The sequence below is a fragment of the Patiria miniata genome, unplaced genomic scaffold (assembly GCF_015706575.1).
Source record: "Patiria miniata isolate m_02_andy unplaced genomic scaffold, ASM1570657v1 HiC_scaffold_7, whole genome shotgun sequence".
Lineage (NCBI taxonomy): Eukaryota > Metazoa > Echinodermata > Asteroidea > Valvatida > Asterinidae > Patiria > Patiria miniata.
Window position 1 is genome coordinate 7,072,999 of NW_024037074.1, and position 13,258 is coordinate 7,086,256.

General features: G+C 39.1%; 1 protein-coding gene across 1 annotated transcript in view; it reads right to left on the reverse strand.

Moving 5' to 3' along the window:
* Nucleotides 1-8,864: 8,864 nt before the first annotated feature.
* LOC119744300 (high affinity cGMP-specific 3',5'-cyclic phosphodiesterase 9A-like) overlaps nt 8,865-13,258 on the reverse strand; it is a 96,413-nt gene continuing 92,019 nt past the window's right edge. Inside the window, exons 10-13 of the mRNA XM_038220168.1 lie at nt 13,027-13,197; nt 12,346-12,450; nt 11,258-11,404; nt 8,865-9,531 (exon numbers count right to left, since the gene is read on the reverse strand). Of these exons, the coding sequence (XP_038076096.1) occupies nt 9,238-9,531; nt 11,258-11,404; nt 12,346-12,450; nt 13,027-13,197 (717 nt within the window). The 3' untranslated portion in view covers nt 8,865-9,237. The remainder of the gene's footprint in view (nt 9,532-11,257; nt 11,405-12,345; nt 12,451-13,026; nt 13,198-13,258) is intronic.

Sequence of the window (13,258 nt, forward strand, 5' to 3'; positions counted from 1 at the left end):
ATAGGTCACGGAGCAGGCAACGGCGGTCGTCCAACACAATGGCTTCGATTTCAGAAGTGCTGGAATAATGCATTCGAAACCCGACAAGAAAATATAATTTATGAGTCGGGTCAAAAGATACCAGGAATGTGCCATATTTTACATTCCTTGTCTTTTGTGAGTTTTGTCACACCAAATAACTCAGCACAGAAAAATTGGAAAGGTTGACTATATTCAACTCTATACCACTGGAAAGACGGATCTGGATCTGGAACAGCACTGCAAGCAATATTTTTGATATAAATATCGCTGCACTGTAAAATAATCTTTGAAATTTGAACTTTCCAACAAGTTAGTCTTTGGGCAGAAAACAAATCATTTTTGTCCATGCAACTTTTCTCCGACGAAAGTGCAGAGTGCAACTCAACAGGTCACCATGTCGCCGTGACGTATTTAAGTGATTGACTAATCAGAGTGCTGATTGGCTGCAAGTTAAGAGACAATGCATGACGTCATTTAAGCACTTGCGCAGCACTTATCTGTATAACTGAAATATCCTCATACAAATTCGGTTGGCGTTTTATGCAACTAGATCAAAATTATTCTGATGGAAATGTATCTTCGTTTTCAGTGTCTATAATTTACTTCTTTAATTGGTATGTTTGGTGAAAAGAAAAAAATGCATGCAGACATTGGTTTTTAGGTCAAAAGCTTTTGTCTACGTATTTTCCACCATGGAACTACAGTTGATCCATTTTATTTTAATACATTAAACATGAAAGTGCATTTTATTTTTTATCGAGTTTTAAGCTGCTGTAAATGAAACCGTGAGAAATACATAATTATTCAAATTAAAAAAACACACTGCAAACGCCAGTGAGAGTTTTTCTATTTCTTGTTTGAGAAATTTATTCCAATCTTTCAATGACTCGCTATACAGACATAAGTTAGGCGTTTCGAGGGAAAGTTACCAGAACGTTTTATTTAGACATTACAAACTTTTGTCCCGTATTCAAATGTGTGATTTTGTACGTTTCCACGGAGATTGTAATGTAAATTTTAAGCAGTCACAGAGGGTTTTGAACATAAGATCGTTTTTTTAATGAATTTATTTTAACCGTATTTTCTTCCTTTTACGAAGTCGACTTTTACACTCGTATCCACGAAATAAGCCGCTATACGGTAACTGTCAGCCAACGATATACCATGCAAATAATCGAATTCAAACAGTCATATAATGTTAAGAGAAAGATTCCAGTACACTTAACGCAACAATATTTATTGTAGTTTTGATGCTCTGGTCATTCTGTTAAGTCCGATCATTTGATTTGGGAAAAGCTATGGTCACTTTTCCATACTGATTCTAAACTGTGACACTTTTGCTTTCTGAAAATGAATTATTTTATAAACGAAATTATAGGGAAAGAATGAATTAATACTCTGTAGAAGATGAACCATGATGTTTACGACATGGACACTGAACGATTTCCCTGACCAAAACCAACAGCCTTAGGAAATGCGAATTGTAAGAATGCATTGGAAATAAACGTTAATTGTTTGGCGAAAAAGTGATTAGTTTTATATAAAATCTTCATAGTAAGTTATTTATACATATTTTAACAAAATGTATACTACAGCTGTCTCTTTTTCTTTAATTTGGAAAATTCGGAGAGGGCCGACTGCAACCGAAAACTTCCAAGTTAAATCAATCTGTAATTAACCTATCTCCTATAAAATTATTTCTAATAAATATAAATATATTTACATATGCAAATATTTAAACTCTTGCGCTGCCACGTCAAAATACACTTTGAAATGAATTTTAAAGAATCAATTTATTATTTATTACCATCTAAATAACTAGCCACACCTCCATTTTGGTCAAATATTTATACACCTTAGGAAAATTCGGGGCCATCAGATTCCAACAATCATAATTAAGCACACTCATTCATGAATACATGCTATTGGTCGAATGTTTGAAGGGGTGTGGTTTTTGCTCTAACCAGCTCTCTCATTGGACAGACTCGTATCCAATCAGCATGAAGGCAGTGACCGACAACATGAATATCGGGCATGATTGTGAATTACATGTATACACAACTCAGATTGAATTTAACCTCCTCTTAATAAACGCAGTAAAATATGCTAATCTAAAAGTGGTTACCCGTTTAAACCGACTGCATTCGTCATTTCGCTGGTACCTTACAACCGACGCCCAATGCAATGACCGAATGGAACAAAAACAAGTCTGAAATACAAAGTTCTGAATAAAATAACCATTACCAGAACTTCTGAAGTAAATTTCGCCGATTATTTTAAGCCAGGTACCACCAGGAAAGATAGGAAAAATACCAGTTTTCCCCGACGGAAAATCGATTTAAGACAATATTTTAAAAATGTAATAGTTCAATTGTATTTGCTTTGCGCATCGAATCAGAAGGAAAAATATGAGGCTAAAGTTGAAAGTATCATCAAAATTCTTTAAATAGCTATATATGAGGCTCCATTCCTTTGCCAAAAACATGAGCTTTTTTTCCATGGGAAGAACTACATTATAGACATGGTCAAATCTTATTACCTCCTCGAACCGTTAAAGATGTCACACAAAAAATAAAAATTAAAAAAACAGCAAAAACCACATGCGTTTTCAATTCATGCTTGCCTGCCCTCGAGAAAACAAATTCCTACAGTCAGGAAATTTACAAGAAACATCCATTTCTTTTTCTTTATGAAGTTAGGCCTGTCTGTTACCACATTTTAATGACCGCAGCACGTCTTTGCCCCCCTCCATTTTTCATAGCACACATGAAGCACCATATGTATTCAATCCTTACTTACTTTAAATAAACACTGTTTTTTTAACAGTTGTTTAGAAACACTAGCCGGTAATGGACCGATCCAGTAAGCCCCTCCCACTGCACACGTGGGCAAATTAACACGTGCTCCTCTCCAATGCCACACTACATTTTCCTGCCGCGCGCGCGCATACGCGCGCGTGCACGCATGTCGGACTTTTGTGCACGCATGTCGGACATAAATCACGGCTGTGATTGGTCAGAATACCATGGGGCGGTGCTTACTGGATCGGTCCATTGTCTCGCAGTTATGGCAGAGTATTATTGTATTCCTTCCTATGGCACCATATTGAATATCAGAATTTTTATATTCATCCTTTATATCTAGAGTGCGTCTGATTAATCAGTATATTATACAAAGCTGCTTGTATGATTACTAGGTTTCTTGACAAATAAAATTCAAATCTCCAGGGGTATGTAGCAGGGAGAACCAACGTCACTTTCAAGTTTAACTTTGGTAGAAAAAAAAGTTAAGAATTACATCTCTTCTTGTATCAGATATGGCAGCAAATTAATATCGGTTACATGTGAACTTTCTCAAAGAAAATTGAACTCGGTGAGCAATTATTTAATAATAATAAAAAAATACATGAAATGAGAACTTTTGATTATTATAATTCATTATGTGTTCAAATACACCTCAAGCTTAACTGTTTAGCCAAAGTTTTGATTTCGAAAGAGGTTAGAACAGTCGAATTAATAGAGGGTAGGAATTTAAAAGGGGAAAGGTTTTGAATATGCAGAGAAAGTGATGTCGTGCCAGGCAGTTAGGACCCGCCTTTATTCATATCTGGGACGAGTTCCGGACAAGTTGCGGACATTGTATCGGGTATAAGTTGCGGGATTCTGAACAACTTCCCCGCAATCTTCCCGCAATGAAGTTATCAGCATTGGTGTGTCAAGCAGTTGCTAATGAAAATTTCCCCGCAACATGTCCGGGACAAATGCAGAGCTTCTTCCGGACAAAGTGAACGATTCTACCTGCGACTTGTCCGGAACTCGTACCGGATATGAATTGAAACGGGCCCTAATTCAAAATACATGTAGAAACAGGTTATGAAAACTGGAGTCAGATACCATTGGAAAGGGTTAAAAAGTGGGTATGATGAAGTACTGTCCAGCTGTAAAAAAATATCCAAAGCTTTTTCGATAACTTAGGGGAGAAATGTTCCGGATTCTATGTTGCATCACGGCTCCGTATTCATAATATTTACAACTATTCACACAAATCTATGCACATTATACTCATAAATAAACTAAATTATTTGCTTTTGTTGTTAAAAATTATTTAAAATCTAAAAAAAAAAATTACTTACCCTTTATAGGCATTGATTTTTTTGTTTAAAATATAGTAGCGAAAACAATGATATAAATAAAAGGTCTGCTATTTCTATTAAAAGACGTTACTATACTCGAGTAAATTAGTTTGGAAGATATTCTTATTATCTGTTGTAATACCAACATCCTTCTTACAAACTATACTTGTAAATAATTAAGCACGGGATTCCAAACTTGAAACCACTGAAATTCTGATGGATATACTACTATCAACAATCGGAATCCATAGAATGGGATGTTCAGTATAACACAATACATGTAGTCAGTTCTATGGGTTGTTTAATGGATAAGTCATGGGTAATCCATGCAAAATCCTGTGTTTTCATATTTAGCATACTGGCATAGGAAGTCTATGAGATCTTCCCATGGGATCTTCGATGGGATTTTCGATGGGATCTTCGATGGGATCTTCTATGGGATCTTCCCATGGGATCTTCCATGGGATCTTCCCATGGGATCTTCCATGGGGTCTTCCACAGGGTCTTTCCATGGGATCTTCCGCGGGATCTTCCGCAAGTTCTTTCCATAGTCAGTTCTATGGGTTGTTTTATGGATAAATCATGGGCATAGGAATGGGATCTCCCATGGGATCTTTGATGGGGTCTTCCATGGGATCTTCCCATGGGATCTTCGATGGGGTCTTCCATGGGATCTTTCCATGGGATCTTCCACGGGATCTTTCATGGGATCTTTCCGTGGGACCTTCCACTGGATCTTTCTGTGGGGTCTTCCATGGAATATTCCATTGAATCTTCCATGTGATCTTCCATGTGATCTTCCATGGATCTTCCATGAGCACCCCACCCTCATACGATTTCCTCTGGCATTTCCATTGGTTCCATGGACTTTTCCCATCGAACCCATGGGATATTTCTCAGTGGACTTATTCATTCCTGGGGTATTACTCACTAACTCTGCTTACTTCTCTTGCAATTTTTTGTGGGGGCCAAAAGTAGTCGAAGGTGGTAATTTTCTACAAAAGTGATAAATGCATTAAGTTTGAATTGTTCCAAATCCTGCTTCCATTCATTCTCACATAACTGAAAATTTACTGTAATCTCCTCACATCACACAAGCGAACGCATATTTTTATTCTCTTGTAATATTAATTTCTACACCCAGTTACTCAGCTGTGGGTGGAGCCAGGTCAACAGAAATAGAGGGGAGAATAATTTAAAGGGGCACTCACATTTTAAAAGTATTTTGAATCTGGTAGGGTGACAACTCATTTTCTACAGGAAAAAAATCGGTACACATGATTTTATTTATAAAACAAATTTCAAGGAAAAAGGGCCAGTCGTAAATTTTTCGTAAAGATTTTGAGATACTCCGTTTACTCGTCCTAAAAGAAATCCAGAAGATTGTTGAATATATGAAATAAAATACAATACTTTTTGTTCCTGAGTATCCAGACTGACTTTTGTTGCAGCACATTGTTTTGTGGTGGGTGTGGCAAATTGAAGCTCTTTTTCCACAATTGAAAAAATAAAAAGAGAATCAGCAAGCCAAGAGTGACATGGCACTTATTTACATTTTTCAAAGTTTTGTTGGGTTGTGCCAGTTTTGAAGTTGCGGCTTTTTAGGCGTCTGCTGAAAAGGACTATAGTACAGCAAAAATTTAGCGTATGAACCTAGACAATGAGGTCTTGGTAAAGATCAAACCGAGTTGCCCACTTTTTGAGATTACTGGTCTGGCTTTCTTCCATTACTGGGGAGCTCCAAAGCTCGCTTTGGTATTCACACAATGAACTCCTCTTTAGTAACGTGTTCCTTTCCCGGTGGTCTTTTCCCGGGCTAAGCATGCCAGCCCCGGGAAGATGCTGCGTACCTGCGAACTTGGGTCTGCCAGCTTCGGCTGCATTGCGGGCTGACGGTATGGACTCGCTCGGTCCTGCTACTCGTGGAGGGCCCTGTTGTAGGCCATCAGCCTGGGGGTTTGGCCAGTATCAAATCAGGGCATAAATGATTAGAGTGCGCATGCGCAAGATATACCGCCCCTAGAGTGGTAACAAGCATTTTGATGAACATTTTGGAAAAAAAGGGTGATAACACCCAAAAAGCTGCCACCGCTGCAATGCCATCACATATTTTCCAATTATGGAGGTGTATACCTTGCCAAAAATCGCTATGACGATTATTCCCCTCATTTGATACCAGTGGCCAAAATTTTGGACCGAGGCTGATGGCCTATTGGTTGACACAGCCGCAGGGGCGGCTGAGCTGTAGCATTCTCCTTGCCTACGCGAGGCCTTGTATCGTGAAAGTCTACGTGTTTTAAACAAAGCTAAACAAAATGCACGTGTGATTGATATTCAGGCTTGGAAGCGTCCCAGCAATGGCTGCAAAAACCGTCACCGTGATTTCAAAATCGGATTGGTATATTGGGCTTACGATAATAAGGTACTCTTAATTAAAAAATTAAAAAAATTAAACCATTTTGAGCCAGCTATATAAACTCTCCATTGCAATGGTCTTTTGAAAGTGGTCAAAGAGCGCCCTCTCTGTTCGTGAACGGAGCCAATACATGATTTTATGGTGCACCAACTCAAAGATCACCAACCAACACCTTAGAATACGAACACTGTAACAAGTATCAAGTATTAAACAACGTGGCTGTTACATCTTCAGCAGACGAGCATATTGATTGTAGCTTTGTGCTTTGACAGTAAGAAGACACATCAACCCAAGATCAACCCATCTCATTTCAAAACATCACACCAGCAAAACGACTCGCTTTTCCAATCAACCGGAGGTATCATCTTTTTATATATATATATCTAAAATACGAATCATGATCTCATCTTTAAGACATTTATGATAATAAAGTCCATTTAGGATTTGTGCTTAATCAGTTTCTTCTTTAAAGGGAGTATACATCATTTGCTTTTGCTGTAATTTTCAGAAATGGATGGAATTGGGGGGTTGGAAATATATAGCAAATATAGTTACACTGACTTTTTGGAGGTTTTGGGTTCGAAAATGCTATAAAAAGCAAGAAAAACGATCATTTTCCTGTAGTCTGGTTCCCTGACTCCATATAAGAAGAAACAGAGCAGTTTACATACATTGGGGAATTGTAAGGTCAGGGAACCAGCCTACCTGGCCCGTACCCGTTCATAGGTTTGTAATCGATTGCAAACAAGTGCAATGGTCAATTGGGGCCAGTATTTGAAAAAAAGCCAGTTGTTTCCAACGCTGATCGGCCGATCAGCGTTGGAAATTGATACAAAAATACCACTTTTCTTGAAAATGACAGTATACCAGGTGCCATAATTTTACAGGATGCTTTAGACTGTCATTTACCAACATCCTATTAAGGTATTTCGCAAAAACTTGGTAGTTTTATTTTTCGATGTTTGCAAATGTTGTATATTCCCTTTAAGAAACAGTCTTACTGTCTTAAATGTCCACTGAGTTTACATTGAGAGCAGTGAAAATGCATTTCTGGTTGAATTTTGCTACCCGCAGGAAAGTATGTCTGCTTGCCATCGGAAAAAGAGTCCGACTAATTTTCAACTGACAAGCCAAAAGTAGTGTTTCGAAGATGGATAAATGGAAAGCCGAGTACCAGCTACCAGTAATGCATTCTACATTGATGTTAAGATTGGTAACCGTTTATAACAAAATTGAAGAAAGTTTAGTTAGCACACTTTTTTCCTTCTCTTTTTTGCAGCATTGGCAAGCCAAGGCTGTTGTCTTTCCACCGGTGACTTTGTCATCCATGTACATCATGAGGGCATTGCAATAGCATGCAGCTAGTTCCCCTGGGGTTTGATCAGCTGGTTTGCAAGAAAGCAGGCAGTTTAAGTATGCAATTAAAATTCCAGGGGGGGGGTCATTTTAATTTTTTATACAGCACCAAGTAACTAAAAAAAACAATGGCAGCGCTCGTGTTGCCATTATCCCCACTGGAATCAGAACAGCAAGTCTACTTTTTTCAAGGCAGTACATGCATGGAGCTATGGAGCTTGATAAAACTACACCGATCCAAGTTTTCATTTGCTTTGTGCACGCCCTCTTGAAGGGCCTCATTTCCGTTACATTAGAAGCATTTCCCTGATAGAGGGCAGCATTGACTGATCCTATAGGCATCCAAATTTGCTAGTTCAAGTTTTTATCAGGTTAAGGACATAGTCCATCATTTGTAATTTGTGCATTTTGTTCGTTTGAAGCAACAAAAGTGTTCAAAATCTAATGAAGGATACTGAACAACGATGAAGTTTCAGCTAAGCTTCAGCTGTATATTCCGAGAAAAACAGCATTCTAGGATCTCAATTTCAAATCAAAAGTTGCTAAATCATGTTTTGAATTGTTTTGATTGCAGCTTTACGCGATGTCGTGCACTGATCCGACGAATTATAGCAACCGCGCACGCCTGTGCGTCGTGCCAATGCTTGCGCGCGCTGCGCCGAATAACAAAACGAACTACTAATTTAAATTTTCCCACGGTGCTTCTTAAGACGCACCGTTGGAAATGCCTTCTTTCGTTGATTTCTTCAAAATGAGAACTTGCCAGAAAGGATAATTTCACAGGGAGTTTAGTCCCCTTACTATCTTTCAACCAGTATGTTTTTCAACAATAATTACGCCAGTTACTTTTTTGGATAGCTGCAAATGATGGACTATAGCTTTAAAAAGCATAGTTTGCAGTTCCCAGTTCAATGTTGATGTTGCACAGTAAACTGCAGGTTTACGATCGAACCAATCAATTTTCATTCACAACTTAGGCCACGTGTAACCTGGGCATGAACAATAACAACTTACTGCCATTGTGAAGTTGGTACATTCAGTCATGTTTAACGGGGTAGCATGCCAAAATCTACCCATGATATTTAGCACACACACTGTAAATGCAAGCATCTGTCTTGCACTATGTATTTCTCCACATCTCGCACCGTCTCTCTCACCCTATTTGTCGCGTCACTCCACTCAGTTATTGGTTTAGCTCATAAATAAAACCGATACAAAGAGAATATCCGCAACAAACACTGCTAGAAAGTCTCTGATTTTATAATACTCTGTACATGTAAGAAATTTACAAGTGAACCGAGAGCAGTCGGTGTCATTTAGGGTTGCCCCTCATCTTGGACGACCCGCCAACCTTTGACGTCGTGAGATTTGTTCTGACTACTTTCTTGTCCGTGGCGTTGCCGAGCGTGGGCGCCGCGGCCTCGCCGTTCTGTTTGCTGGATGGCGTGGGGGCGCCGTTCGTGGCGTTGATCTTGGGCATCTCGCCGTTGGCTTGTCGCGTCGTCGTCTTGTCATTCTCCGACTTTTTCCGTTTTTCTTCCTCCATGGCCTTGGCCATCTCTGAGTAGTAGTTGAGGGCCTTCCGTACTGGCTCAATTATGTGCTCCTACAAGCAAGAAAGAAAATCATCAGTTTCTACCTGTCTTAAGTGTCCATTTTCAATGCATATTTATTTTTCATACACTTTAGTAGGGCTGAGCTTTGAAACCGGGTACCCGACTACCCGACCGCTGATGTCAGGAACTGCTTCTAGATTATGGGATCAGGTACCTGTAATAACTTTACAAATTACTTAGTAACTTCTCAGACAATGTAAAAGAAAGAGACTGAATGACACTTGTGGAGAACTTTCAAAATGAAAACCAGGCTAGATAGAAAAACAAAACAGACATGTTTATGACACTTGTGAAAATGAAATTTACACCGTGAAGCTCACACATATTGAGCTCACTGTTCACACTTGTATCTTACTGTATTGATGTACCGATGTGGCAGTATTATCCTGCGGACCTTTATCAGGCATGCAACTAGAAATTTAGGGAAAAAACGAGGAAACTCCAAACCGCATAAGACTTTGTACAGTATTTTTCGATTTGTAATGGCATTCATGAGAAGTAAAAAACAAGGAAATCAGTGGGTCCGAGGAAAAGTTGCATGCTTGCTTTATGAACAATCTGTACAGCAACTTCCGAGACTTAAGTTTTGGGGTTACATTTCTTTTACAGGTACGCAGGTACCCGTGTTTTTCTTAGACAAAAAACATGGCCTGGAGAGCATAATTAATTTAATTTAATTAAGCCCTAATTAAAAATATGAAACATTTACCCCTTCTTCCTAAAAATGTGAATGGCTCAAAATGCATTACAGTCTTTATGCTATGGCTTTTTCAGTATGCATTGCGAAACGATTATTCTTGATTCAAACGAAAACGTTGCTAGAAAATCACCAGTAATTATTTTGAGCCATAAATTCACCAATTCAGCTCAGCTGGCGGTAGGCGACAATCCGTCAGGTCAATATTTCAAAAACAAGGCTAAGTGTTTTGAGGATGATCTAGTCCATTTGCAGCTAGGACCGGAATAATGTAATTTATTACTCACTTTAAGAAAAGGGAAGGCTCAGAAATGGCTGTCCAAAAATTTTTCTTTAACCAGTGCAGTTCTCTTAAATGTTTCTATTATTTCCATATAATTATTAAAAAGTTGTTCCAGTTCACTTGAATAGGTTGTGACTTGACTTGGGACTGGATGACATTTGACGGACTCGTGAGGACATGTGAGAACTCGTGAGGACTTGTGAGGACTCGTGAGGACTCGTGAGGACTTGTGAGGACTTGTGAGGACTCGTGAGGACTCGTGAGGACATGTGAGAACTCGTGAGGACTTGTGAGGACTTGTGAGGACTTGTGAGGACTTGTGAGGACTTGTGAGGACTCGTGAGGACTTGTGAGGACTTGTGAGGACATGTGAGGACTCGTGAGGACTCGTGAGGACATGTAACGGACTCGAATAAAACACCTGTCCCAGTTAATTTGAAAAGCTTCTGAATAAGCCTTTTCGGAGTTCCAACTGCGCGCATTCGTAACCTGTGACAATGCACATTGTTTGTCTCAAATGCCCTTTGACAGTACCCACAATGCATAAACAGCCTTTTTGTAAAGTCAGTGGCGCGATGATGTCAAAGGCCATTTGAGACAAACAATGCGCGTTGTCACAGGTTACGAATGCGCAGTTGGAACTCCGAAAAGGCTTATTAACTTGGGCTTTGGGAACTTGTGATGGACTTGTACACTTGTGAAAAATTGTGATGGGATTTGACAACACCAGACCTACCTCCAGCTTCGGGAGTAATACCCCGATGGCCTCGAAGAGCGGAAGCAGAACAAACCGGATGAAACCAGTCTGTGAGGAGGGCTTGGTGACCTTCTCCCGGTCCATGAAGGGTGCCACCGGTAACCCTTCCAGCTTCTCAACGTCGCTCTGTGGTGATACACGGGAGAAAAATGACACAGAAGCTTGAATTACGCTTTGCATGATGTGTCATATACCAAAGTACCTGTACTACATCGTCTTACTTCACTGATGGATTAAAACCAATGATTGCTCTAGTGTTTTCGGACATTACAGGGAGGACCAGGTAGGGTGATTTGGGGTGTTGGGACTAAAGGGTTAACAAGTGGCAAGGGGTCGCGATGGAAGTTTAGGGCCAATAATGAAATACACCATGACAAGCAGATTCCAATGTGCCACATCAAAGAGCAATTATCAAATCAATAATCAGGAGCACAAATATGTTCATTTAAACCTTTGTTCTTGGAAGTCTTTAATTTTGGTGTTATACATCTTCAAGTGCAATTGTTTCAAATATTTAACATGACAATTATATCAAAACTCAGGGCATTAGTTAAAATTATTGAAGATAGTTGAATGGTGGGAGTCTCTAGCACCCTCTATGTCAAAACCTGGTTCAATCCACGACTGGAGAAAATTTGAAAGTTTTTCTTGAATTTAATTAACATCACGATTTCTGTGACAAATATATTCTTAATCAAAATTCTCACATTCCTTTCTCCAGTAAGAGTGGAAGAAAGTGTTAAGACGTCTTTCTATATGCACGTTTTTTAATCCGTTTTAATGTTTGCGTTTCATTTTAAAAATCAATCTCATAATGCAGCACACATATTTTCTGATATGGACGCATACGTTGCATGTCCGTTTCGATCGTCCATCAGAATTGCTCCATGGAGCGATTTCAACAGATATAAAGCAACGCCCATGCAACGGAAGCGTAACGGATAAAAATATGCGCATATAGAAAGGCGGCTTTAGTTGAGCTCTCCGAAGTGTAGCGTCTGTGAGCCACAAGTTGAGGAAATCAAGAACACACCCCTCCAAAAATCTGAAAGGACTAGTTTTGGTACCTGGTTGAAGAACTCTTGTAGTAGGCAGTCTATCCATGGATCTGAGACATCCATCGGTCTGGCCTCATTGGAGATGTCAGCTACCTTGATACAGATCTGCATCAACTACAAGGAGAATAAAATAGAAACAAAGATTTTAGTGTTAGGGTTAAAGAAAGTTTAGGATTCCCAATTGAAATGGCTAAACTTTGCTAAGAATTGGAACTCTGTGACCCAAATTCATTCAATGATACAGAAAAAGGTTAAAAAAAGAGATAAATTGGACAGGTTATCTTGGAAGAATCATTTATAATCCAAAGCAAAACAAACAAAAAACAAAATCAAAAAAATCTATTTTGGCTACCGAAATTTTGGCAAAACGAAACATTTTTTTCGTTCTAAAGTTTCGAAAAATCATTGAAACAGGGTTCGACTTTAGCGGTAGCCCGCTAGCTAAATGCTTGTCAAAACAGCAGCGGGCTAGTCAAACTATTCTTTAAATAGCCCGGCTGGCAATCAAAAATTATTGGGCTATGGGAAAGATGAAATGACAGGAAGAAATACATCATTATATTCAGGAAGCAAACCTGTATCAATTTCTGTCCAATTTTTTTTTTATTTGGTTGTGGATTATTATTATTATTATTCTGGTTTATTAAAAAATTAATTGCACCAACAGAAAAATAAAAGCTCAGTGATTACCGTGTTGAGGTGGTCTTTGCTGGAGTAGTCAAACTCCGGCACGATGGCCTTGAACTTATTGAGGATCTCACTGTGTTTGGCCATGTCTGTTGCTAGGATACAGCTGATCATACCCTCGCGTACCCGTTTATATCTCTCGTGACCCATGTTCTTGAAGATGTTGCAGTGAGGCTGTGAGAAAGACACCAGAAAATTAGGATAAACTTGCGTGATGTTGTACATGTGTGGGCTC